The sequence below is a fragment of the Pleurodeles waltl genome, chromosome 1_2, assembly GCF_031143425.1.
Source record: "Pleurodeles waltl isolate 20211129_DDA chromosome 1_2, aPleWal1.hap1.20221129, whole genome shotgun sequence".
Taxonomy (NCBI): domain Eukaryota; kingdom Metazoa; phylum Chordata; class Amphibia; order Caudata; family Salamandridae; genus Pleurodeles; species Pleurodeles waltl.
Genome location: NC_090437.1, coordinates 1162263287 through 1162290905, shown reverse-complemented (window position 1 = coordinate 1162290905; position 27619 = coordinate 1162263287). Strand labels below are relative to the sequence as shown.

Below are 27619 nucleotides of genomic sequence, written 5' to 3'. Positions count from 1 at the left end.
CTTACAAAGTATGAGCAAGTTATCCATTTGGCTGAGAATGTCACTCTGCAGCGATGTGTTGTACTGAATACTGCTACTTTGTTAGCTACACTAGACAATGAAAATGATGATTTTGAAGTGGAGCATGACTGTCTCAATGTCACTGAACTCTGCACCAAGCCAAACTAGATATATAGATAAACCACAACCTGAATATAATTTTGTATTGTTTGTGGCTGGCTTGTATTTACGAGACAATGAAGGAAGTTTGAGAGCTGCCCATGCAGTTTGAACAGTTTCAGAAGTTGATGAAGCTTCCTGACCTCAAGGGATATTTTCTGCACAAGTGGCTGAATTGGTTTCCCTTACCAGAGTCTTCTGTGTCTCAGGTCAGCTGAAAATGTCAATTTTTGCTGATAGTCAGTATGGCTTTGGTGTTATTCACAATTTCAGACAGTTATGCATCCTGAGGGGGTTTATGATTTCTTCAGGATCCTCTGTCTGCAATGGTGAACAAGGAACAAAGCTCTTTGAAGCATGACAAATGTCTGCACAAGTTGTGGTGGTAAAGTGCTTAGCACACTGCAGTGGAGATGATTATGTAACATTAGGCGCTAAGTACTCAGTTGAAGTATTGTGTTCACAATGTCTGTACTTTTATTGGCAAGTACACAAATGAGAGGATAGATGAGACCAATTGCAACCTTTTGTTCACAACTGTAGATACATGGGAGGGGGTAAAGAGGCTTAAGGAAGAGGTGTAAGAGGAAGAAGAGCAAAGATGGGTCAGATCAGGTTGTGTTAATATAATGACATTTGGGTTTCAGTGGATGAAGGACTTGTGTTGCTAAATAGTTTATCATCCCCAGTGGCTAAACATTTCCACTGTCATGCTCATTTAGAGTGAGATGCCATGGTCTGACTGTTCAGGCAGACTTGGTTTAATCCTAGGTTCAAATGATGGCTTCAGTGTTGTGTCATAGATGTGCTGTGTGCCAGCAGAACAACGTAGGAAAGAGAACTGCAGTAACACTAAGTCACATAGAGAAATCAGGAGGTCGCTTCAATGGGATGCAGCTGGACTTCATTGAGATGCCTGTGTGCAACGGGATGAGATACGTCCTCATGGTTGTACACATCTTCTCACGTTGGGTTGAAGCTTACACAACCGAAAGAAATGACAGTCTCAGAGTAGCCAAACTGTTGCTGAAGACTTTATCCCCAGGTTTAGTTTCCTGACTTCTCTAGAGGCAAACCAAGGGGCCTACTTTAACAATGAGGTCCTGAACATATGACGTGCAGCATTACCAGTTGAGCAAAGATGGCATTTCAGTTATCCCCAAAAAGCCTCTGGCATTGTGGAGCAAGTGAACGGCATGCTAAAATCTAGACTAGCTAAACTGTATGCTTCGTCATATTTCAAATGGCCTGATGCTTAGCATCTTGTGTTGATGGTTTTCTGCAGTGGACCTGATCGGACGACAGGACTGTTCCCTATGAGGTAATCATGGGCTGAGCAATGAGACTGCCAGCTATACCTGCGAATGCACTTTGAACATTATAGGTGATATGTTTCTTGATTACTGCAAAGGACTGGCTACCATGATGCATTCTATGTCTCATCAGGTTGGAGCAGCCACAGCCCCATCACATGAGGATCAGTGCCAATACCTTAGTTCTGGCAACTGGTCTTGGTGATGAAATACGTAGTGAAAGCATGAATGGAACTTAATTGGCATACCACGTCATTCTGGAGACTACTGCTGTCAAATGTGGATGTCTCCCCAACTGGATACAGGCTTCCCATATCCCCAGAGTTGAGTGGCCCCTTGATGTGACAGCACCTCTCTCAGAAGTGCTGGTTGTGACAGAGAGACAGATTGAGCAGGTTAGTCAAGCTGTCGTGGACCAAGAAGAGCCTGTAACAGCACACGCTTGGCCTTTGGGGGTCTGGGAGATTTACAGTCGGAGCTGAGACAGAAGAGTCTCTTCCTGTGGTGGTGAAAGAGTCAGATTCAGTTTCAGTCCCTGATGAAGGACCTAATGCTGTGCGAGAGCGAGTGGAATCTGGAGACTTTGGCCCAGGAAACAAGAAAGAGAGAAAGTTTGTCCAAGGAACATATACCTCAAACTATCCCAAGGATACTGAGAATTGTAGTCTGAGTGAAAGTGAGGATGAAGGCCTTTCACCAAGGTGATCAAAATGAACTAGAGTGCCCTGTCCGAGGTACTCTTCACCTGAATGGACATACTTTTCTGCCAATGACGGAGAGAGTGAGTTTTGGAAATTCTGTGATAACAGTGCAGATGCAACTGAGCTTCCTTGAACTGAAAATGTTGCTTGAATTTCACTTTGAATTTCCTTTGCTGTTGCATAGGATGAGACATTTCATTCTGGATGGGATTATTAGTGAATCTGAACTGTCCCTTTATTAGAGACATTTGCAGTGACTGTTAATGAATTAAAGAAGAGCACAAAGGCCCGAGTGTACCGAAGGAGCACAAGTTGTCCCTTAGAAGAACACAGAGTTGGGCTAAGAAAGACTCATGAAGAGCTTGTAAATAAAACTGTTGCATTGCCTTGCATGGAATTTGTTTTGCTGTTTTCACAAGAAGAAATTGACATAGAAGCATATGCTGCTGCTGCTATATTCCACTCAACAGTCTGATTTTTGTGAAGTGATAGAAACTAGTTTTGATTGTAGGAAAGTACCCTCTTTTTGACATGGCTACCCCCACTTTTTGCCTGTTGTCAGTGTGTTTTGACTGTGTTCACTGGGATCTTACTAACCAGGACCCCATAGACTGTGCTCGTTCCCTTTAAATGTGGTTGTTTAGATCTTAGCACACCCGCAATTGGCATACTTTTGCCCCCATATAAGTCCCTAGTATATGGCACTTAGGTACCCAGGGCATTGTGGCACCAAGGATTCACCATGGACTGCAGCATGTATTGTGCCACCCATGGAAGCCCATGCAAAATTAGTCTGCAGGCCTGCCATTATGGCATGCATGAAAAGGTGCATGCATCCTTTCATTATAGGTCACTGCACCAGGTCACTATTAGTCACCCCTATGGTAGGCCATCCTAGCCCAGAGGACAGGGTGCAGGTACCTTTGTCTGAGGGCACCCCTGCATGAGCAGAAGTGCCCCTACGAACTCCAGCCCCATTACACTGTCCTTCATAAGTGTGGGAAAGCCATTTTACACGTATACTGGACTCAGCTCACTACCTGTGTCCCGCTACATAACGGTAACTCCGAACCTGGGCATGTTTGGTATCAAACAAGTCAGAATCATACCCCAATACTGTTACCAGTATTGGGTGTATGATTCCATGCACTCTGGTGGCTCCTTAGAGGACTCCCAGCATTGCTCCTATTTGTCTTCTGGGGTTTTGCAGACAGGCCGTGCTGCTGCCACCCCTCAAACAAGTTTCTGCCCTCCTGCTGCTTGACCAGCTCATGCAGGGGAAGGCAGAACAAAGGATTTCCTGTGGGAGAGGAATGTAACACCCTCTCCCTTGGAAATAGGTGTTACATGGCTTGGGAGAGGTAGCCTACCCAATGCTTGAAGGGCACATTTGGTGCCCTTCTTGCATAAACTGGCTTCCACCAGTCCAGGGACCCCCGGTCCCTCCTCTGGCATGAAACTGGACAATGGATAGGGGAGAGAACACTCCCCTTTCCATCACCACCCCAGGGGTAGTTCCCAGAGCTCCTGCAGGTGGCCACTTGATTTTGTCATCTTGAAAACAAGGTAGGCAGAGGCCCCTGGGAGCATATGATGGACCAGGTCAGGCAGGTGACCTCACTGGCCCCTCCTGATCCGTGGTCACCCTGCTCGGTGACAAATCCTCCTTCTTGGGCTATTTAGGGTCTCCTGCTCTGGTGGGTACTCAGATTCAATGTGCAAGATTCCAGCAGCACGTCTCCGCATCATTTACTTCATCTTATGGCCACCGGGACTGCAACTGGACCCTCCAGGAACCGACAATCTGCAACTCCAGTGACGATCCGCTTTGCAACATTGTTTCTCCAGCTCCTTCCAGCAACTGCAACATTTCCCTGGCTGTGCATCCTCTGAGGACAGCAAGTCTTCAGCCTGCACAAGAAGTAAGAAGGAATCTCCCTTGGAGTGAAGGAGTCACTTCACTGCATCTGCAGGCACCAATTGCAACAATGATAGGCTGCATGGATCCTCTCTCCTCCGGATCCTGCATCACAGGTGGTGGTCTGGAGTGGTCCCCTTGGTCCTCTCTACCAGCTGTCCAATTTGGGAGATGGTAAGTCCTTAACTCTACTCACAGGACAGTGCCCCTATGCTCCATGACTCTTGCAGCTACCAAGGCCTGTTTGTTTCTGCTCCAAGGGATCTTCAGGCTCCCAGTAGCCCAGACCCCCAGCGCCCTTATGTACAAAGCACAGCCTCCAGCAACATAGGACTCCTCTTCAGGTGTGCTGAGTGGGCCTTACTCCATGTCTTGTGCCTGCTGACTGTGGGTCACCTGTCGGGGCTGCCTCCTCTTCTTGTGACTCTCCCAGCTGCTGAGACTCACCTTATTCAGTCAAGTCCCCTGCACCTTGCTGACCCTCTTCAGCCTTGCAAAACCTTCTTCTCCGACTCTTGCATTTGCCAAGAATTTTTGGTGGTTTTCCAGCACCACTGACCAACAGCATCATGACCACCGACGTGGAACATCACTTACATCACTTCTGGAACTCCTCATCTGCTCCTGTGCTGCACTGCTGACTTTCTTCATCCACCGTCGACCTGGTCCTGCATTCACAGAAGGGTGGGTAGTGGCTCCTGTTACAGCCGAACACTCAAACTCAAACTGGAATTGGTCCCCTTCCTTTGCAGGTCCTTTTCTGTCAAGATTCACCTTCAGTTTCTTCCAGTCTTGTCTAGGTCTTGCACAGTCCCTTTTCCAAAGTACTCCTGTTGGAAAACTTACCTTCTCTCTCCTGGTCGCTGGGGGCCATCCTGCTACTTAGTTCTTGGGGTTCTTAGTTCCTCAGGCCCCCCTCTACTGATTTCACTACTTTGGGTAGGGGGACTGCCTTCACATTCCACTTTTTTAGTATATGGTTTGGCCCTCCCCTAGGGCCCTCACTGTTTGCTATTGCTTTTACTGATGCCTATTAATTTCTATGCTATTTTCTGATTGCTAATGTGTATATAATAGTGTGTTTACTTACCTCCAGTTGGGGTACTGCCTATACAGTATTTTAGTATTTGTGTTACCATAATAAAGTACCTTTATTTTTGTATCACTGTGTGGTTTTTTCATGTGTGTAAATGCCGTGTGACTATAGTGGTAGTGCATAAGCTTTGCATGTCTCCTAGATAACTCTTGGCTGCTCATCCACAGCTACATCTAGAGAGACCTAGCTTCCTAGACACTGTCTACATTTCACTAATAAGGGGATACCTAGACCTGGTTAAATGTGATAACACAATAGGTGCTCACCACACATGAGGCCAGCTTCCTACACTGATTATAGTGCAAATAACAATAGACACAGGTACATAATAGTAGGCACACCTATTGCTGTAGTTATAGCACTAATTGTTCTTCTTGTAGGATTATTCTCACCTATATCTTCCACATTGGTTATACCACTTCCTAGTGATACTTCTTTAGCATTGAATCTGTAGGTAATAGGTTATATACACTAGATGAGAAAGAATTACAAATAGATGCTTCTAGAGGAGATTTTTCTTCAAACACTTATTTTAACTTGCTTTATGATTACATTGACACAGTCGAGGTGAGGGATTGCAATATATGCACACAATTGCCTGTATCAGCTGCAGCAGGTATTACATACCATCACATTCCTTTGACATATGTTGTCACTTTTAGAGTCTTGCTGAGTTTGTTCTATGAAACAGGACATTTTCAGTATTATTTTTGAAATTATGATTTGGTTCTTTCAGAGATCCCCGCTTTAGAGCATTTGAATAGAAGCCCTGCACCTAAAGAATTAGGGATAATAGCAAGGTTTTTTAAACCCATCACAACATTAGATACTGTCTATGCACATTGAAATAATCTGACCTGTAGTTTGACAGATGCTGAAAAGAAATTATTGAATTTAGTTGAAGATAGGAGAGATTTGGAGGCTAAATCGAAAGCGAATAAAAACTTTAAGTCTCAGCATGAATGGACCAAGGAAGAAATTGAGCACCAAGGTGGAGAAGACCCGTTATTCTGGGAGTTTATTTTAGTTGAGTCAGGGCATGCATATTTCAAGTTCCCCACAGGATGGTATAGTAAGTGCTCTTATGGGACAATTTTTCTGAAAATATATCACAAAGAGCATTTCAACAATCCTGTTTGGGAAAGGAGTTCTAGACCTAGATGAGGTGTTAGTGCTGGAGAAGTAGTAGGAGATATTTTTGGTGCAATGATTCCATCTGTAGGGGTGATTTTATGACTTGACGAATAGAAATTTATCTACCATAATAGATAAACTGACCACTAACATAGCCACTGAAATGAGAGTTGACAAGTTCGGGTGGCGGACCCTCCCCTGCTGCTGTGACAGAAGATCTTCCCAAAGGGGAAGCCTGATTGGAGGATCGATGCTCAGCTTCAGAAGCTTGGGATATCAGACTCTCCGTGTCCAGACCGGAGCCACAAGAATGACTTGGACCCGGTTGTTTCTCATCTTCTTGAGAGCTCTGGGAGGAAAGGCATACTGGAGATCTGAACTCCACTCAAGGCGAAAAGCGTTTCAGAGCAACTGCCACCTTGGAAACGCCAACGTGGTAAACTATTGAGGTAGTCTGGAGGCGGTTTTGGCGATTCTGATGCTGGGAGGTATGGCGTTTGGTGGGCAGAGAAGGTGAGGTGGCAGTGGCGGCATGAGAAAGGTCCCTGGGTGTCCTTGGGGGAAGCATGGTGGCAGGTGATTTGACGTCCAGGGTTCAGTGCATGGAGGGTTCTGCCGTTGTGTCGGTGGATGGTGCGAAATCCAGGGTCTGTGACGCTGGGAGTGGTCCAGGCGCCGTCAGGCAGAGACAGTCTTGCCTTTGGCATGCCCGCTGTGTGCACCCGCTTCGCCGCCGTGCTGTAGCTACCCTTAAAAAGGGGAGGGAGGGATTGGTCAACTGGGAAGTGGGGGCGCAGGAAGTGCTACGAGGGTGGGGTCATGTGGTCAGTGTCAGGGAGCAGGGAAGCACGCTAACAGAGAAAAGCAGAAAAACTGTGTAAAGTGTGAGAACAGCAAAATACTGAAAAAGATGAAAAGAGAAAAAGGCAGACAGACCCGATGGACACAGATGGCTCGCCAGGAATGGGTGCAGGTGGGCCTTGAGCACAGAGCCGGCAGGCTCTGCTAGTAAGCAGCAGTGGCCACTCAGGAGGGAACGGCAGTCGCTCACGAGAAAAGGTCAGTGAAGTCGCCCCTCACTGCACATCGTCTACCCTAAAGAAGGTGAGGGCGTATGAGGGATTGGTCAACTGGGAGGTGGGACGGCAGCGGCAGGGATCGGCAAAGCACGAGAAAGCACGCTAACAAAAAAAAAGCAGAAAAAGAGTAAAAAGGGTGAAAACTGAAAAATACAGAAAAAAGATGGAAAGAGAAAAAGGCAGACAGACCTAACAGACACAGATGGCCACTAGGCCACCAGGGAGCAGGTGCAGGGCGGTGCCTGCAGGTGGAGGCGGCCCTTGAACACTGATCCAGCAGGCTCTGTCATGAAGCAGCAGCAGTGGCCACAATGGAGGGAGCGACAGACGCTGGCCAGGATCCGTCGCTTCCACCTGCATGCTGACACCTTCCTGTTTCCCCAGAATTAATTAGAGTTTCTCTACTCTAACTTAGTTTAGGGGCATTTTAGACTACTTTAGATTTATTCAAGCATACACAAGAGGATCGAGACTTTTACACTGACCACCAGATAGTATTTCTTATCTTTTGCTTTGCTTCAACTGAAATTCGTCTATGCCTTTTTCTATTGTCATTTATTCTTATTAGGTGGTTTTTATCACCTTTGGTGATTTTGTACTTATATAGCATGTTTTTGAGATTCATCTACATTGGTTTGGCTCTTAATTTATAATAAAACCTATTTAACTTCATTTACTATTTCTTGATCCTTAATGTGTAACTAAATGGGTTACAATGTTAATTGGATTGTGGATTGGAACTAACTCTCTTTTACCACTCAGGAATACCAAACAGATCTATCACAGGAGGAATAGTGAGAACAGGTCACAGTGCCACATCAAGTGCAGGATCACATGGCACCCACTTAATAGACAAGTTTAGATGAAGAACCAACACAGAAGAAGAATCATAATGTGAAGGACACCTTCTCAAAGTTAGCACAGTAGACAAGGGCACTTTATATATTTATAGATACGTTGTTTGTATCAAGGGAGCTAATGGATCATTGCATGTAGGTGAAACACACTTACATAGAAATGTATCACAAAATAGTGTCACATTTTAAGATACATAAAGTTTATATGGTGACGGGTATTTAGGTTTACTTAAGCGTTAAAAAAAACTTCTGAGCAAAAACATTAGGTAAATATTTATGGACAAATTAAAGCTATATATCGATTCTGTTTTGATACAGATGTTGGGTGTACCCTGGCACATATTGTATAAAAAAAGTTGGTCCTGAAAAATATGCCCTCTACCACAATTTAAGCACTGAAACACACATTGACCTGACAGTGTGGATAGTGACATTGGAAACTCTAGTTTGCCAGGGTACCTTACACAACACAATGCACACCTTTAGGGAACCTGCATAATGATATCAATGTATACCGTATTCTAACAAATAGGATCTGTGGAATATGAAAGGTGTATATTTTAGATAGGAACAGGAAATATATAGATTTAAAAAAAATGATTTCATTATGATGTGATCATGAGCAAAATTCTACATGTGTATTGTTAATGCTTTCTGTTTGTGCAAAAGAAATAAACAAAAGAGCCTTTCTAAAAATGAAATTTGAAATTTTCCCATTCTTGAATAAACTTAAGAGGTAGAGCGGGGTATGTTTTGTTTATTATGTTGTAATAACCCTCCCGCAACCTCACAATTAATGATACACAAATTGGGCCTCCCTGTTTTCAATGTTTGTGGGCAACAGAAGGTACATCATGAAATGGAGAATTTCTATCTGCCTTGTGAAGAATTGAGGAGTATCATTCTTGAATTGTCTCGAGTCTGATATTGGAAGGCTATTCTCATGGTTGAGAAGGCTGGCCTCTTTTTGACCGACAAGGGCAATAGGGTAAAGGTCATATTTTAAAGAAGAATATAGACCAGTTGAAGTTGAACATTTGGCTGTGAACCTGACATGAAAGGGGACCGTATGACTTTCTGTCCAAAAAGCTATACCTGAATATCTGGGGACATGTGGTGCCCCAGATCAGAGGGTATAGAACTTTTCCTGCAAGTTCTATCAGCCTTTTTGATCCCTGGATGACTAGGACAAGGTGTTTTCCCATTAGAATCAAGGCTTAACCAGGACTTACAAATGGTGACATAATAAATGTTTGGCATTAGAAATATTGTAAAAGGGTTGAGGAATGTTTAGAAATTGATCCAATAAAATTGAGAATGGGAAGGTTGATCTAACCACATGCACCAATAATAATAACCACCAATATATGGAAGCAGTTTTGTTCAGTAAGGCAGCAAAAACACACAGAACACCCTTTATTGAAGTTAAGAAATCTTGGTAGATTTCGTGCCAGCATAATATCCAATATTAATTGATAAAGTGGATCTTATCTTAGTGAGTTGTGAAAAATAAATTTACCTTCAACTTATTCTGAAGCTGCATGTCCATTTGAGAGATAACTAGTTTCTTTTGCTTCAGACTCTGTAGCCGGTTCTGTAGAACATCATTGTAATCCAGCAACATATTTCTTTTAAGGAGCACCCTGGTTAAAAACAGGTAGCAACTTACGAATGTTGTAAATATGACTGACAAATATAAACTATAGCACATTTTTTACTCCGTTTTTCTGAGTTTTAATACATTTCCTAAATATACAATAAGGATAGAGATGATCCTTTACATGTAAATCCAACCATATAACACACAAATATTACACAGTTCAAACTGACCAGATTATTCCAATGTTTAAGTTCATCTGGAGCCTATTCTTACAGTTTTCTGAGATACAAGTCTTAGAGTAGCGTCTGCGGTATACCACCTGCGGTTGTAGTAAACTAAGGAGTATTGATAGAGGTGGACCCATGGCGTGACACTTGTGATGATGATGATATGGGTGAAGTCAACACTTTCAGAGGCATTCACTCCCCTCATTGACCCAGATTATGTAGATTCCTGATTTTTGCAGGGGGGGTCACCCAATGATAGTTTCCCTACCCCAGTCTGCTTGTTAGGTGCTTCAGGCAGGTGATGTCCCTTAATTACTGTTGCTTGTCTATATTCTCAAGTTTACCGGACACTGGATAAAAGGGTGTATATTTAAACTCTCGTGCAAGGTCTCCCTTAGTTGATAGCTGATTATGGATTTGTATTCATGCGTTAAATTAGAGATGTTCTGGGAAGGGATCACGAAGCGAGGAGGAGATGCGATGTTATGTTATTATTTGATTATCTTTGTACTAGTCTTCCTTATGTTTATTCTTGTCTATAAGAGTAGGAGTGGAATGCGAGGTGATTAATGTCACATAGTTGGACTGCTTTATTTTTGGATGTACTATTCTTGCTATGTTGTATTTCTGCTATGTACTTCGAATGCAAATTAAGTATCAAATAAAATTACAAACAAATTACCAGAATATCCTAATTATTCAGTCATAAAAATTTACAATGTCAGTGCCATCACTGTTGACAATTAACAGAGCTATAAAGTCATACCAATGGCAGGCAGCTCTATGCAAATTCTAATAACATAACAAGCCAATAAGATTCAATCTGCACATAATGTTCTCTGTTCCAATACTTTACTGCTCACTTAACGTCCCCAATGGAAGTTTGAATCAAAAAGATGATTTAGAGTCTCATCAAGATAAAACATATATTAATTTAAGATCCATGACAAACGAGTGACTATTTCTGGAGGAAAAATGTATTCATAAAATATATGTTGCATGATAAGATTCTGATAGAAAGTTTTAACACATTTGATGGTTTACCTCTGTCGCCATATGAAGTTAAACAGTAGGTTTACTGCAACAACAGACAAAGGAAAGCACAGAGGAATGCTAAAATAAGTTAACATTTGCATAAACGTTTTGCTGATATGTAAAACAAATAGTGCAACAGAAACAAATTTAATGTGAGGGGAATCTGGGCACATGTAATTTTAGAACAATCCTAGTATTTTAAAAGCCATATGGGCAACACAGGAGTCCCTTTGACGTATCCAGCATAACAAATAGTCAACAAAAAAAAAATTTGTTAGCGACAGGTTAGGAAATGGATTTGTAGCAATAAAGTTCCTATGCACTCTTTCATCGTATGCATACACACATACCTCAGTACTAGCTATACTAGCAGGCTGCCTAAAATCCCCTTTCATTTTACGTCTTCTCTTTGTTACTAGACAACTCGAGATTTACAAATAGGGATCATTCTGCTATAAGAGCAGTCACTGGGTATTTGTAATGCTTCATATTTCTACATAAAACACAGCCAATGGGCAATAAATGACTGAGAGTTGTCCCACTGATAGACATGTAACTATAAGGACACATAAATATGACTGATAGGAGAAAGTGGTCCAACAAAGGCAACAGCCTAAAGCTAGCTCACAAAGCATGCAGATGATATAATAAAAAGAGTTGTTCATGATGTGACATAAGTTAAAGCTCAGAGTGCATACATGCCTGGAGTTAATAGCATCTTTGAAACCCTTAAGATGTTCAAAATGCTTACATGTAAGACTGCCACATGGAACCCATAACCAATACTATGTTAAATGATTACCTCAACCTAGCTAAAATATTCTAACTCCAGACCTAGAAATTTGGAGGCTAGAACCAGGCCAATTCAATGGAAGCCAGGGTAATGGCCCAACAACTGAAAGGTTCTGCTAATATCAATGTATGCAAATATAAATGTTGTCCATGTGAAAGAGACGCACCCTCAAAGGATTAGGCAATATACAGACAATATATTCAACACTGGTCAGGGTTGCGAGCACCCATTGATCTATAATTTAAATCTTTACCTCCTTACTACAACCATAAAGGATAAGGAAGATTTTTTTTGTTTCATCACAAACTTGGAAGAGCGCCTTGAAACAAATCAAGGAAAATATGGCATTCTGAAATGACTACATTTAACAGACCTAATTTAGATATTGACGGAGAGGTTATTCCGTCACAATGGTGATGGATATCCAGTCTGCTGTAATCTAAATCCCATAGGAAAATGGGATTTAGATGGACGGGATACCCATCACTGTCAATATCTAAATTAGGCCCTAAGTGAGGTTTACCAATGATCATTTAAACAATAGTGAGCTATGGCTAACGTTTCTTATTGGTTGTGTGATGCAAAGAGGCAGAATACGTGGCATATCTTTGTTTCAGCTTGTAAGGCCTGACGTAGAAGTGGAGGCAGTGTAAACTCTGGGCATGAAATCTTTATCATTAACAAAGTCAGAATCTTTGTATGTATCTATACATAAATAACACCAATGACTGTGAAAGCTCTGCAGCATGTGCAGATCTATCTGGAAGAGTAGGGCATGTGGATCTTCCCAGGAGGCTTGGCTCATAGGCATGTGGGAAAAAACACAAAGTCATACTTACCATTTTCTGTGATTCTAAAGAATATGTGCAATATGAATTTACTTGAATCAGAGGACTAAAAACACAACAGTCATTAGGAAATGAAGAAGTAAGACTTCCCATGGTTTTCATCAAGCCACTCTACATCGAACAGCATATGTTGTGTAGTACATTCAACTATTTCCTTAAAAGGGTCACATATTGGAAGAAACACCCACAAGGGAAAAATACCTTCTGACAATCTAAAAAGTGCTGATTTAAGATGAAGAGAATGAATGATAAACATAGCAAGCAACAAATTGATCATAAACAGCGAAGAAACAGAAAGGAAATGAAAGGCAGGTCAATATCGAGATACAAATATCCCATAGGAGTTCCAGATAAAAGAAGCAAACATTAGGGGCAAAAATTGACATAAGGAAAAAACAAACGTGGCAAGAAATAGAGAATTAATCTGGTGCAATGCATCAGTCATTGACTGATTCAAATATATCCGTGTTAAGAGCCGAAGGATATTGGAGCAGCATAATTTAGACTCCACCGTCTATGTATACTATATTGATATGTTTTGATACGTAATCATTAAATTCAACTAGCGCCTTAGCTCATTAACTTGTGTGTTTCACCTTTATGCCTTATCATAGATAAACATTGCTGTGCATGTTTGGAAATACATTATTAGGATATTCATGTTATAATGAGAACAGCTTGCTTTCCTATGGTCAATAATGTGCCTCATTGTGATTCTCGAGCTAACTTAGCTTAACATTAGGTGTTTCACATTTGAAAATTGTTAGTGTGCTGTTTACTCCTTTCTTTGCAGGTGTGTTATCAAGTCCCTTGTTATCTAGAGAAAGGCTCATTATTTTGTAATTGATTAGGCTGATAGTGAGGCATGAAGACGAAAAGTTGGCAGTAGATACGGAGAAATGATGAATAAAGGAGCCTCCTGTACCTGCGTACTCGAAAAATGCAACTCTCAAGGACGAGCAGATGTGTACCTAATTGTACTGAGATGGGAGTTTGGGGGGTTACCAGCTCCCGGCATAGCCGCCATGGGATTTGCTCTGGACTGTTGCAACAAGATATAGATGCTCTGGGACTTTTGATTGTTTTCTAATTGGTTACAATGGGTACCTTTTCCTGACTTGGAAGACAGCAGATCTCATTACTTTTCTGCTTTACCCGACTGAGAAGCTTCATGTAAAACACGTTCCCCTTGAGAAATGCCCTTTGCACTTTCATTTCTAAAATTAGCTAGGGTTAATTTCTTTATCGAATATTCGTTTTAGATATTTTGCATTCTTTACATATTTATTATTTGCATTCTGTAATTCAGGGTGCTTGTATGCCTTAATATTTTACCTGTAATTAGATATTTCATTACTTATGGCCAACTTTGCCTACTGTGATGAAGTAATTATTACAAAATAAACCTTTATGGTTGCATACTATCCTTACTGCCGTTACAGTGGAACTGTATTGGTTTCATTGAAAGGTAAATTAATTCTGAATGTCGATGGCACGTAAGAAGGCATAACAGCACTGTATATAGAAACTGCTTACCACAGAAGTAGCCCAAGGCAGATCTAGTGAAACATCTAGGCAGGCATCCTACCTTGATTTAGTCTTGACAAAACTGTGCAGGGTGAACAGTAATGTATTCTTAAGAAAATCCAATAATCCTTATAACTCCAGAAGAAAGCTTTGGGTACAGAATAGTACGTGTGAAAGGTGTGAAGCCTTTCCAAAAGAAGTTTGCAAATTAGAAGAAACCCCAACAAGGGGAAAGATACCTCCTGGCAATCTTAAGTCTTTTATTGATAATGAATGGGATGAATGATGAAAATAGCAAGTACTGAACACCTCTTGTATGAACAAGGAGGTAAAAAAAGACAGTTCAATATCTATGTAAAATATGCAATGGAAGTTCCATTAGCAAGAAGGAACAATCTAGGACAAAAATAGGCGAATGTATGTTTTGCGATGCATCTTTCTTTCAGAACTCCTCCTTATATGGTCCAAACAGGTTCTGACATTATAGGGAAAGTACCATACCCATCATGGTTTGTCTTCCCCAGACCACATCCTATGTGCTAACCACCATCTTGGACAGGGCTCTTTATAAGGCTTGATCACGCCTCAACTCAAGAATCATTATACCCGCTTGGGAGGTGGCCCCTCTGTCATCCAGTGCAGCATTACGCAACCCCACTGCTGATACACGCATCCTGAGCATCGCTCACAGTGTTGTTCCGCAGGGAGGCTGCAAGCATTAAGACTCCATGGTAGTTCTGGCTTCCAGAAGGCTCAGCTATGCACTGAATATGGCTTCTCAAGATGTGATCCTTGTTGATGTGGCCAATGCTTCTCCCTCTTCGGCTCATGCAGAGCTCTAGTAAGCCTTAAACTTACATATGGGTGTGGATATAACATCTAGAAGTATTTACATAAAGAAGTAATACTATGACAAGGAATAATGTTTTTAGGAACTAAAACTAAAGTGCAAAGTGAGTGTGGTCTCAATGTCACAAGCAGACACTAATAATGAGATTGATGAACCTGTTAGTCTGCTCACAGAGATCAGATTTCGTTGTTGAAAGTTCACTGCACGTGAGTAGACCAGAAATGTATGGAATCTGTAGCATTCTCCAACATTAGTAGAGTGTAAGGTGTAGAATGTGGGATGCAGGATGCGTTGCGGTGAAACTGCAATGCTAAGACTGGATTGGAATAGCTCAAGTAGAGCTGGAAAAAAAGATACTTTAATTATGAAAAGGGATACACAGTTTAGGAAAAGTGGCATTTAGTTGGAACTATATTCAGTGTGATCGACTCAAAGCTAAAGAAAAAACAATGACAGGGAGAGGGAATACATCTCTGATCATATCATATGCACCTATTGTTTTCAGCTGGTTTGCCCTCTGCCACCTTATTGAAACAAAACCTACTCTACCAACTTTTCTGCCATCCACTGTCTGAAGTTAACTTTTACATTTCTCAGTCAGATAATATTATATTTATTGTGACAGCCTAGGGTATGTATGTTTTGCAAAACACAAGATTCAATGGACGCAAACATCTGTAAAAACATTTTGAGCTTTTTGTGTGGCCATTACTTTGCTGGAATACCCTACTTTTTAAAAACATCTGTGGTTGTCTTTGCCTGATGATGTCTCACTTAGATGGATAAACAACAAAAACTGTTGTGAGTTTTTGCAATATCAAGTTGTAAATGACAGGAGGTGCTTTTACCTAACTTAGTGACACTTATTTTAAGGATATCTGAAAATCAGGATAACGAGTTAAACTGCGGGAATTTGGCACTATAGCCTCCTACAGTACGTAAATTTCAAACTAATCTTCGCAGTAGGATTAATAATACAATTTATAATCATCTAAGCCCCTGCAACCTGTAAGATAGAAGAGGTATGAACTCTTGTTATCCGTCACCTCCACAGGGTGTAACGCAAAATAATGGGGCACCATGCAAAATGTAGTGAGGAGCCCCTGGAGTCTCCCATATTTTCCTCATATTCATAGGCCTTAGGCTGAATAGGCCCCCCTGAAGATGGGGACCCCCTGCACTGCAGGAGCCTTTGTACAGCCCTGCATTCCCCTGGCCACCGTGTACGACTAAACCTCTGCCTCCATAGTACAATTCCTCTTCACCATGTTCTGTTCCCTACTCCCCTTTATTCTACATACTATACTGACCAAGCCTGACTCTGACACTTCATTGTCTTCCTCACTCCATTCTCACCCAGTGAGGCTCATTCCCACATTATCGCCTATCATCTCCTCCATAAAGCAACCACTGCTAGGAGTTTGCCTCATCAGGGCTGGAGCAGGTCTCCAATCAGAGGTCAGAATCCAGGTGATATGGAGCCTGGCACTACGCGGTTGCAAATATTGCTGTATGCCTGGGCTAGTATGAAGCTTGCATTTGTTCTCTATGTGGGAGAAGTTTGTATTTCTACTGGCTACTTGGTATCTCTACTCTGTGTCTTATTAAAGCTTAAGAAAGCATTTTCATCACACAAAACCCAAAATGAATGACATTGCCAATGCTTATTTATGTAGGTATTCTCACCATAGATGCCTATTTGGTACCTAAGAGCAGACAAGAGCTACAAAGAGACAGAAGCGTATTCCGTACTAGATGGATTTGGCTGAATGATTTCAAGCATGACTGAGAGGTTAAATAAAAAAGGTTTGCGTGTGTCAACAGTTTAGTAATTGTACTACTATGAACAGGGGTATGAAAAGATTAGGAGCCAGGTGGCTGTCCTGTTTTCAAGGGGCCAGGTGGCTGTCCTCTTTCAGTGTCTGGTTCAGATGTATACATTGGAAGTATTTCCTACAACCACGTATGGCCAGCTGGATTGTTGCATAATGTACAGCAGTTTCAGGACATGAAGCTGAAGTGCTACAATGACCTGTTTCAGGACTGAGTCTGTTTTACTGAATATACTCTGCCATGTACGAGATACAGTCTCGAGATAAATGTGCCCTGGACCGAATTGTTCATTTGGGAAATGCCAAAGGTAGTGACGGGGGAATGTGTAGTAGCAATGGATGCTTAGCACAGATAAATAAAACATTGAAAGGTCAATAAGCCGTGGAAAGCCCCTGCAACACAGAGAACGGATACAGCATAGTCATCAGCAGTGATAGAACAAAAAAAATAGGGACAGCACCGGAAGCAGCAGTTTAACCACTCCAAGTAAAGTCAAAAGGAGACTTCATTAGCATGCTCAGAACAGGTAGTTAAAGGTGGTACAAGGGGAAGCTTTGACTACAGACCGCACAAAAAATGTAACACCTCAGGAAACTGCTCTGCAAGTCACCTTCACATGCAGAAAACCCGATATATAGTGATGGTGTGGAGGAATCACAGAATGTTGGGCTCTTCTTTTCGGAAAGGCCCGCCTTACGTACCAGACTCGTAAGATTCACAGGTGAGGTGCGAGCCTATAGCATCAGCAATGAGACCGTCCGGCAGAAGCCATGATGATTGCCAATTGCACACAAGGGGCACAAAAGCATAAGGTAAGGTGGGGAGAGCAGTGCTACGGAGCAGAGGAGGGTGGAATGAAAGGACGAAGACAGGGGCTGTGGGACACCAGCCTGGGGTAGGGAAGAATTTGCTCAACAGCACCAACATCATTCCCAAGCATCACTGGATCATTCCCTTGTTTCACACTCGGCAGCCTTCTCCCTGTGATACAGAGGCAGTCTGCTTGGAATGCAGGTGCTTGGACTGTCTATTTCTTCCGAAGGAGGAATTTTAATCAAAATAACAGTGAATTTGCGTTTTTGCATTTGTACTCCGAAATCCTTATGCCACCCACCATGAACTATTTTGCAATGAAGACACTGAAAGGCAATACAAGATTGCTGGCTATTGTATATACTGTAAGTGTACGCTGTGAGATTCTCTGTAGGTTAATCTTTCACTTTAATTTTCCCAACAATCCCTATTCGAACTTCTTCCATGATTTGAGTTGCTTACTTCTCAGTGACAGACACAGGTGCCCAAACAATAGCAGCACGTGCTTAAAGTGGGGTTTTTGCTGACCCTGGGAAAAGATTAAGGCTCTTCTTGTTAAGGGGGTTATTAAATATTAGTTGTTTTCGAAATATACAGAATTTTATAGCACTGGATGAAATGACAGGAGCCCAGATATGTTAGGCCAATAAATGGTGGAAATTATAACGGGATTAAAAATACCACCATCGCTAGTTACCATGGCAACGCCACATTCGATGCTTCAACTAGAGACCAACTTTGCGGAGCCCTGATTGTTTCCCGAAAAGTAGAGAGGCCGGAGGTTGATCACAATGCACTTCTGGTAACTATATGGAGTTAACATCCTAGTGCGGGTCATATAGGACAATTATAAAAGATAGTTAGATGGTGAAATAAGACCGAGATCAGAAGTAACAGGCTAACAAAAGAAAATAGCTGATATCTTGCGTATATCTCCCAAAGCAGTAACTCAATTAAGTGTTGTATACACAGTGTGAAAAATAACGAAAACATTAGAATATCTTACACCAGAGTAATAACTCCGAAGATATGAAGTCTAGGTTCGTGTGAAAAAATGAATAGAAATGATATTACACAACCCAAGGTTCCTAGATACGGCTACCGTTCTTATATCAAACCCAAAACCTTTATCGTCTCCTCTTTATCACGACCTATGCTGATATATTTTACAATTACAGCATAACAATAAGATTATATTGCCAGTTGCTAATCTACATTCTCCCTCTGAATATCCTCCTAATCAGAAGCCTACCATAACTACAAACATATTTGTACCACTAATATCATAAAGCCTAATGTCCGTGGTGGTTGTGGCCTAATGTTTGGGGCAACATGTGGGGCCTAGCTGTGAACGTCAGTGGCCTGCACTGAGAAGAGTGAGTGGTGGCTGCATCCTGTGCAGATGCTGAGTGTGGACCGAGAGCCTGCCTCCGACTAAACCTGCATCTTGGAACGTGGACTGCTGTGAAAAGCCAGATCTGGGGCAAGAGCTGGGGACTGTGGGTGGCACTCACGAGGGGTGCCTGGTTGTCCCGTTGGCATGCAGCCAGGAGCTGTCTGATAGTCATGGCTGCTGCTGCCTAGGAGATCTGGAGGTTAGGTCGGCCGCACCCATTAGAGTGGGCAGACAAGCCCCGGCAATTGGGCTGCGTGAGGGGGCCCTGTGCCCCTGGAGGACCCTTCTAAAGGAGTGCCAGTGAGCAGGCTTGAGTTGCAAAGCTGCCAGTCATTGGTCTGGTGCTGTGCCTGAAGAGGACGACTCTCATCATCAATTTAGAACTAGGCTGTGAGGAGAGTGCCCATTCAACTGTTTATGTGGAGTTTACATGGGAAGGCTTCCACTGGAGCTCCTCTGAAAACTGCATCACACAGGGATGGACCTTTATGTGAAGCTTCGGGGAGAGGCGAGTTCTGCTTGTGCCCCCTGGTGACCTGGGGTGAGATGAGGTGGACCTGAGTACGCCCCTCCCTCCTCCTCCCACTGTTTATGAGGTGCTTAAAAGGTGGAGGTTTCTGCAGAGCCATATTCAATGGAGCTCACTGATCTGTGCTGTGCCTGTGGTGCTAGTTTCTCATCCTCTCCCTCTTCACTCCCTTTTCCCCCCTGGAAGTTCTGTCTTGCTGCACTGCTCTCCTCAGGGGTTTTCAGAATCTTTACATCTGCAGCATGATTTAGACCTATTGTCTGCCCTCTGCCCGTGGCCCTGGAGACCTCTGGTGTTGTTGAGCCTGCTGACCACTTGTGTAATGCTGGAGAACCAGACAGTCCACTGTTGGGTTTGTCCCTGAAAAATACCCGATATACTACATCTTGATTCACAATGAGGAAAATTAATCTGGTCAAGTCAAACTTATCTTTCAGAAGAAAAGGCCACAGAAGTCAGCAATTGTGCATAAAGGTAAAGACCATTCCCCAAACAGGTATCCTGATGGAAATAGTGCCCTCTCTTGCATTAAGACCCTGCTGTCTGAAATTGGGCATAGCTTACACACTATTTACTCCAAAATTGACACACTCACCAACATACTTGACCATATGAGCGACCAGACTGATAAATATGAGGTTCTTATAGACCAACATAAATGAACAAATGCTAAGGATGGTGAGGGTGCTGGAGCTTATTAAATCCAAGAATGAAGATCTGAAGGCCCGCCCCTGGAGAAACAATATCAGGATCTTGGGCTTGCCCGAGTCCACCTCTATGGGCAAATGTGAGACTTAAGTTGAGGATTTGCTGAAGTCACTTTTTGGTGAGCAACTGACCAACTTGTTCTCGGTTTAATTGCACATGGCTTGCTGAGCCCCACCCACCTTTGGAAGCCCTGGCAAGGCCAATCATTATGGGGACTGAAATATGATACAGTTACTCACAAGGCAGGTGAGAGACATTCAATATAAGGGTAACAAGATCTCCATTTATCCAGATTTCACACTGGCGGTTCAGATCACTTGCAAAGACTTTCTGCTTGCCCAGAGACTGTTGATTAAAGCAGGTATGCCTTACTCACTTATGTGCCTATGTACACTGCAGGTTCAAGGGAAAACACACTTCTTTACTGACTCCAAATGTACTATAAAATTGTGCCACAAGCAGCTCCAAAGGGTCTCTGATGGGGAGAGAGACTGCCTATAACACTAGTAATCACCTCTGTGACAATGATTGACCTTGTATTGACACTTTATATTCTTCACTAGAATCTATGCTCACGCTTGTGAGTGAGCCTGGCATTGAATGAACTGTTCTGACTGATATATGCATGGAGTCCCACACATTCATAACTGCTTTATTTGACAGAATTCCACTTTGGTGCTTTACCCACTTGACTTGCTTTTTGATTCTGTTGCCTACTTCTTGGCTGACGGTGGACTGACGTTGTTTGATATTCATGTGCATTTTACTGCACCGCTTGGATATATAACTTTATACACCCAATTCTGTTTGTGCCACCCCTGTGAGTGTGGTCCATTTTTTGCATACTATGAATGTTCGCTGCTACTTATTGTCCAGTTCACCTGTCCCTAACCTGATAAGGAGGCTTGGCCCAGCTCTATGAGCTCGCCCTGGATGGTTCCCACTAACCATCCATTTTAGTTTCTTGATGGGTTAATTAGGGTTTTTGGGGTGGGGTTTGTTTTCAGGTTTGGGTGGTTGAATTGGCAGTCAGTACGTGTTTATGGTAATGATGTTGTTAATGTACATCTCTTTACAACAGTTGAGAATATTGTCTGTGTCACAGGCCAGTAGGATGATATCAGCTGCTGGGCTAGGAATGGGTGATTGTTCATGTTTAGAATAACATGAATGCCCCACAACATACATGGCTTGAGTGACTGGCAAAACAACAGGCAAATCTTTGCATATTTCAGGAGGCACAATGTTGATATTGGATTGCCTCAGGATTGCTTCAGGAGCTCCACCTCACAGAACACTCTAAGGCCAGACTGAAGGCACATATAGACAGATACTCTGTTCCCATTTGAGGTGTGTCAATAATGATTTGGAATGTGTTTCATGTCAGACTCGTGACAATATAAGTGATAGAGACATTCTCATGGGCAAAAGCGTTCTATTGACCTGAATGTGCAGCCCAAACATGGATTGCTCTGACCTATTCCTTTCTATCTGTCATACAATTTTGAGCTGTGGATGCTCAACAGTTACCATGGCAGTTAGATCACAACCAAACACAGTCTTACAATTGCACTCTATCATGGCTGATTATGACCTGGTCCATATTTGGTGCAAAAGACATCCCAAGACTGTTGGAGGTACATGCATTTCCACGTCGTGCAATGGGTGGTTGCAGATTAACTATTGGTTAGTTGCAAACAATGTAGAAACCTGGACTAGATGGGCAGACAATATGCCTCAAACACTCAAACATTTGGTAATGACAGATGTAGAGGAACGTGCCTTCACCTGGAGACTTCCCCTAATGCTCTTAGGGGTCCCATTTTTCATTTTGAAATAAAAACCAATATAGTAGAATGTTTTGCTAATAATGTCCACTCTGTCACGTCCCTGGTGTGGACTGGGAGGCCTTTAAGCCTTACATTCATGAAGTGTACAAGTGTCTTGTGGGATGTGAGGGTGCACCTCCTATGGTTGCAGTGGAAACGATGGGAAGTTGAGTCCTGATACTTTCTCTCCAATGACGAACAGATCCTTGTCCCATTACATCGTAAACTCTCAGACTATATCAAAGTTGCTGAGAGGGAAACTCGCTGTTTATATAAAGAAGCTCTTGCAAGAGGATACAGAAAGGGAGAAACTCTTGACTCTGCTCAGGTAAAAATGGAGCAGTTCTTACATCAAAGACCTCATAAATGAGGTGGGACAGACATGTCAGTCCACCAGAGATTTTATGCAAGTGATATGCTATACCTATCTACTCATAATATGGTTCCAAAAGATGAGACTGACTACTTTGACTTATTTTAATTGCTGTAGTTGGATGATGTTTATAGACAGTACTGTGAAGTCACAATCAATGAGGTGGATATTCTCTATGTCATTCAGAGCATGATTGGTGGCAGGGCCCTGGATATGGAAAGTTGCACTGCTCAGTTTTACAAAGAATACACTAAGATCCTGGCACAGTACCTAAGAGCTATCTTCGAGGAAACCAAGGACACTGATGTGCTCCTCCCTTTGATGAGAGAGGTCCTATTGGTTTCTATATTTAAACTTGACAAACCCTCTAACCTCTGCATCTGGTATCAGCAGCTATCTATAATTAACACCAGCAATAAAATACTAGCCAGGCTCATCGTGGATAGGCTGCTCCACTCCACCCTAGTATACTTTGACCTGATCAATCTGGGTTCATTCAGGGTAGCTCTACTGTTTATAATTTGTGTGCCCTTTTTGCTGTGCTCACTCAATGAGTCCCAATCTTCCTGCAATAGCTGTCTTTCTTGATGCTACCAAGGCCGTTGATTAACTGGAGTGCACATATTTATTACTTTTGTGACACAGAATCAGGTTCAGTTCCACCTTCATCCAGTAGGTCAAATTCATTTATGCCCTGTTTTCTGAACGCCTACAGGCAAATGGTGTACTCCCACCTGCTTTATCAATCTGTAGAGAAACCCAACAGGGATGCCTTCTTTCTTCACTACTGTATGCTATTGCCATGGAACCACTTGTGACACTACTGAACACAGTCTAAGCCACACATCTCCGAGGCTTGTAAAAAAGACTGAAGTCAACCTGGCACAAATATGGCATGAATTTCTCAGATTTAGTAGACTCAGAGGGATCAACATTAATTGGTCTAAATCTGTACTTTTCCCCTTGACCCATGTCACATCCCATTTTGACATAGAATTCCAGCTGCTGTGAGCCAGCTCTGCATTTACATACTTAGGAATTTGAGTTAGTTTGAACATGGAGGAGCTTTGGTGGTAGAATTATGGTAGGGCAAATGCAAGGTTGGAAGAAAGGATCCAAGGTTGGATAAGATTGTCCCTGTCTATGACCGGGAGGATTGTGATAACCAAAATAGTAATCCTGCCCAAGCTCCTTTATCTCTTTGTAAAAATCCCTATGCCACTGATGAGGTCCTTCCTTGACCGCATTAAATCCCTTTTGATATGTCTGGTTTGGGAAGGTCGGCAACTGAGATTAGCATGGAAGGTACTAACTCTGCCATTTGAATAGGGCAGAATGTGTTCTCTTGATCTGGAACTCTACTAATAATGTGCCTATGCACAGTTCATCCATCACAGGGTTCATCCACCACCTTTCCTGCCACACACTGCAGTTGAGACATATAACTCGGGTCCTTGTACACTGATCACTGCAGTCTGTTCTATGCCGAAACAGCCTAGGGACAAGATTGATATGATGAGGAGGGTGGTCTGGGCATAGACTTGGCTACATCGAAGAGCCTGACTACCTATTTTATACTCCAGGGGCTTGCGTTTGGCACAGAGTCCGACTTGGACTCTTATGATGGATGAACAGATTTGAACACTTGAAACTGGAGCAGGTATGGGACTTGTACCCCAAAGGTATTTTATCATGCTACATGACCTACAACAGGCCACTAATGGCACACCACTGGATATATTCCTCTATTATTGATTTAGGACACCTCTCAGCAAGCACACACCTCATTCCCATGGGAACCCACTAGTCTACAGATGCTGGAATGTATCCTGCCCTTACTCTCCTCAAGGGGATTGCTGACACAACTACATGCCACTACGTAAGACAAGACATCGGTTGTTGAACACAAAGCACATTCTTAGTGGCAGAGGGAGCTTGGCATGGACATTCTGGACCAGCAATGGTGCTACTATTGTGCCCAAACTAGCGCATTGGCCCCTTACTATAGGCTATGTCTCTACATGCTAAAGCTTTGCATGGACTGCACCACACACTGTCTAACTACACAGAATAGGCCATCTGAATGATGCTAGGTGCACGTGATGTAGTGCTAGAGAAACAGGTTTTTTGCACTTAGCCTGGCAGTGACGAAGGGTGGCTGACTACTGGGCAGAGTGTTTGAATGCACTGAGGAGGTGACTGACTCCATTTGAAACTTACCTGGCTTTGCAACCTGGCCAACAGCAGAGGGAGGATGACCAACCACCATGAATGAATAAAGGTACCGGGCAATAATTACTGGGATAGAGAGTTGCTCATGCCTCCTGACTGAACAGATGTGCTTCATTGATGGGGAGATTGGGGGCCACTCATTAACAATCCTTCATACTACGCATTACTTGCCGTTTATCAGTAGAAGCACAAGATTACTTAATATTGAGCCAGATGTACAAGTTTACTTTGTATATTTACTCACTTTCTTGACATGTACTTAATGTTGTTTGATAGTTTTGAAGAGCCAATAAGTACATTTTAAAAGATCTTGGGAGAGTTTGGGTTGTTCTATAGCATAATATGATATTATTCTTATAATGGAACATTCGTAGAAATAAGTTAGGAATGACAAAAGTTAAAGAGTGGTCTGAATTACTGTGTACACACTCAAAGTAATATATGTAAGATTAGAGATGAGAATCTGGAAAACCACTGAAATACTTCAAAACCAAACCTGCCATTATGAAGAAAAAGTATCAGAACAGTGACATTTTGGAGTTGAATAAATCAGTTCAGGAGGTTTTGAAAAAGTCAAGCTATAAACAGTCAAAATGTTTAGACATTTGGGGCAGTTGAGTTACTGGTCCATACCATTAGAATCCAGGTTGGCTGTAGGGCTAGATGGAAAGAGAATGATCTTTTAACCCTGTTCACCCCTCAGTCATTTTTAGGTCTGTTGACAATGCCTTAAATTGGGGTGCATGTTGAGGGAACTGATGGTATCACCAGTCTCCTCTATGGAATACACCAAATTCACTTTTACTAGGGAAAGGGAGTAATGGGAGTACGGCAGGGGGAAGGGTGCAAAAAAAAGAAAGAAATGTGCTTTTGTTCACAGAAAGGTCATAGGTGTAGGAGGCTGGCCTGGTTTGTAGTGGATACCAAGGGGTACTTACACTCTGCACCAGGTCCAGTTATCCCTTATTAGTGTAGAAGAGGTGTTCTAGCAGCTTAGGCTGATAGAAAAGGTAGCTTAGCAGAGCAGCTTAGGCTGAACTAGGAGACATGCAAAGCTCCTACTATACCACTGGTGTCATATGCACAATATCATAAGAAAACACAATACACAGATATACTAAAAATAAAGGTACTTTATTTTTATGACAATATGCCAAAAGTATCTCAGTGAGTACCCTCAGTATGAGGATAGCAAATATACACAAGATATATGTACACAATACAAAAAATATGCAGTAATAGCAAAAGGAAGTAATACAAGCAATGTACAGTCACAATAGATTGCAATGAGAGCACATAGGTATAGGGGCAACACAAACCATATACTCCAAAAGTGGAATGCGAACCACGAATGGACCCTAAACCTATGTGAGCTTGTAGAGGGTCGCTGGGACTGTAAGAAAACAGTGAGGGTTAGAAAAATAGCCCACCCCAAGACACTGAAAAGTAGGTGTAAAGTGCACCTATATTCCACAGAGAGCACAGAAGTCATGATAGGGGAATTCTGCAAGAAATAACAACTCCAGCAATGCAACCAAAGTGGATTTCCGGACAAGATTACTTGTGGAACAAGGGGACCAAGTCCAAGAGTCGCGACAAAGTCGAGATTGGGCAGTTGCCCAGGAAATGCCACCTGAGGGTGCAAAGAAGCTGCCACTGGATGGTAGAAGCTGTGGATTCTGCAAGAACGAAGAGGACTAGGAACTTCCCCTTTGGAGGATGGATGTCCCACGTCGTGAAGAAGCTTGCAGAGGTGATCCCACGCAGAAATACTGCAAACAAGCCTTGCTAGCTGTAAGGGTTGCGGTTAGGGTTTTTGGATGCTGCTGTGGCCCAGGAGGGACCAGGATGTTGCCAATTGTGTGAGGAGACAGAGGGGACGCACTGCAAGATAGGGAGCCCTCACAGAAGCAGGCAGCACCCGCAGAAGTGTTGGAACAGGCACTACGAAGAAGAGTGAACTGGAGCTCACCCGAAGTCACAAAAGAAGATCCCACGACGCCGGAGGACAACTCAGGAGGTTGTGCACTGGAGGTTAGAGTGTTGGGGACCCAGGCTTGGCTGTTCACAAAGGAAATCCTGGAAGAGTGCACTGGAGCCGGAGCAGCTGCAAATCACACGGTACCCAGCAATGCAGTCTAGCGTGGTGAGGCAAGGACTTACCTCCACCAAACTTGGACTGAAGAGTCACTGGACTGTGGGAGTCATTTGGACAGAGTTGCTGAGTTCCAGGGACCACGCTCGTCGTGCTGAGAGGGGACCCAGAGGACCGGTGATGCAGTCTTTTGTTGCCTGCGGTTGCAGGGGGAAGATTCCGTCGACCCACAGGAGATTTCTTCGGAGCTTCTAGTGCAGAGAGGAGGCAGACTACCCCCACAGCATGCACCACCAGGAAAACAGTTGAGAAGGTGGCCGTATCAGCAATACAAGGTTGCAGTAGTCGTCTTTGCTACTTTGTTGCAGTTTTGCAGGCGTCCAGAGCAGTCAGCGGTCGATTTCTTGGCAGAAGGTGAAGAGAAAGATGCAGAGGAACTCTGATGAGCTCTTGCATTCGTTATCTAAAGAATTCCCCAAAGCAGAGACCCTAAATAGCCAGAAAAGGAGGTTTGGCTACTTAGGAAGGAGGATAGGCTAGCAACACAGGTAAGAGCCTATCAGAAGGGGTCTCTGACGTCACCTGCTGGCACTGGCCACGCAGAGCAGTCCAGTGTGCCAGCAGCACCTCTGTTTCCAAGATGGCAGAGGTCTGGAGCACACTGGAGGAGCTCT

The 27619-nt window shown here is 42.9% G+C and overlaps 1 protein-coding gene across 1 annotated transcript in view; it reads right to left on the bottom strand.

Annotated features, from left to right (window-relative positions):
* The window catches only part of EVC (EvC ciliary complex subunit 1), a 436134-nt gene that overhangs the window by 24038 nt on the left and 384477 nt on the right, over positions 1-27619 (bottom strand). The window contains exon 18 of the mRNA XM_069203012.1: positions 9777-9900. Within this exon, the coding sequence (XP_069059113.1) occupies positions 9777-9900 (124 nt within the window). The remainder of the gene's footprint in view (positions 1-9776; positions 9901-27619) is intronic.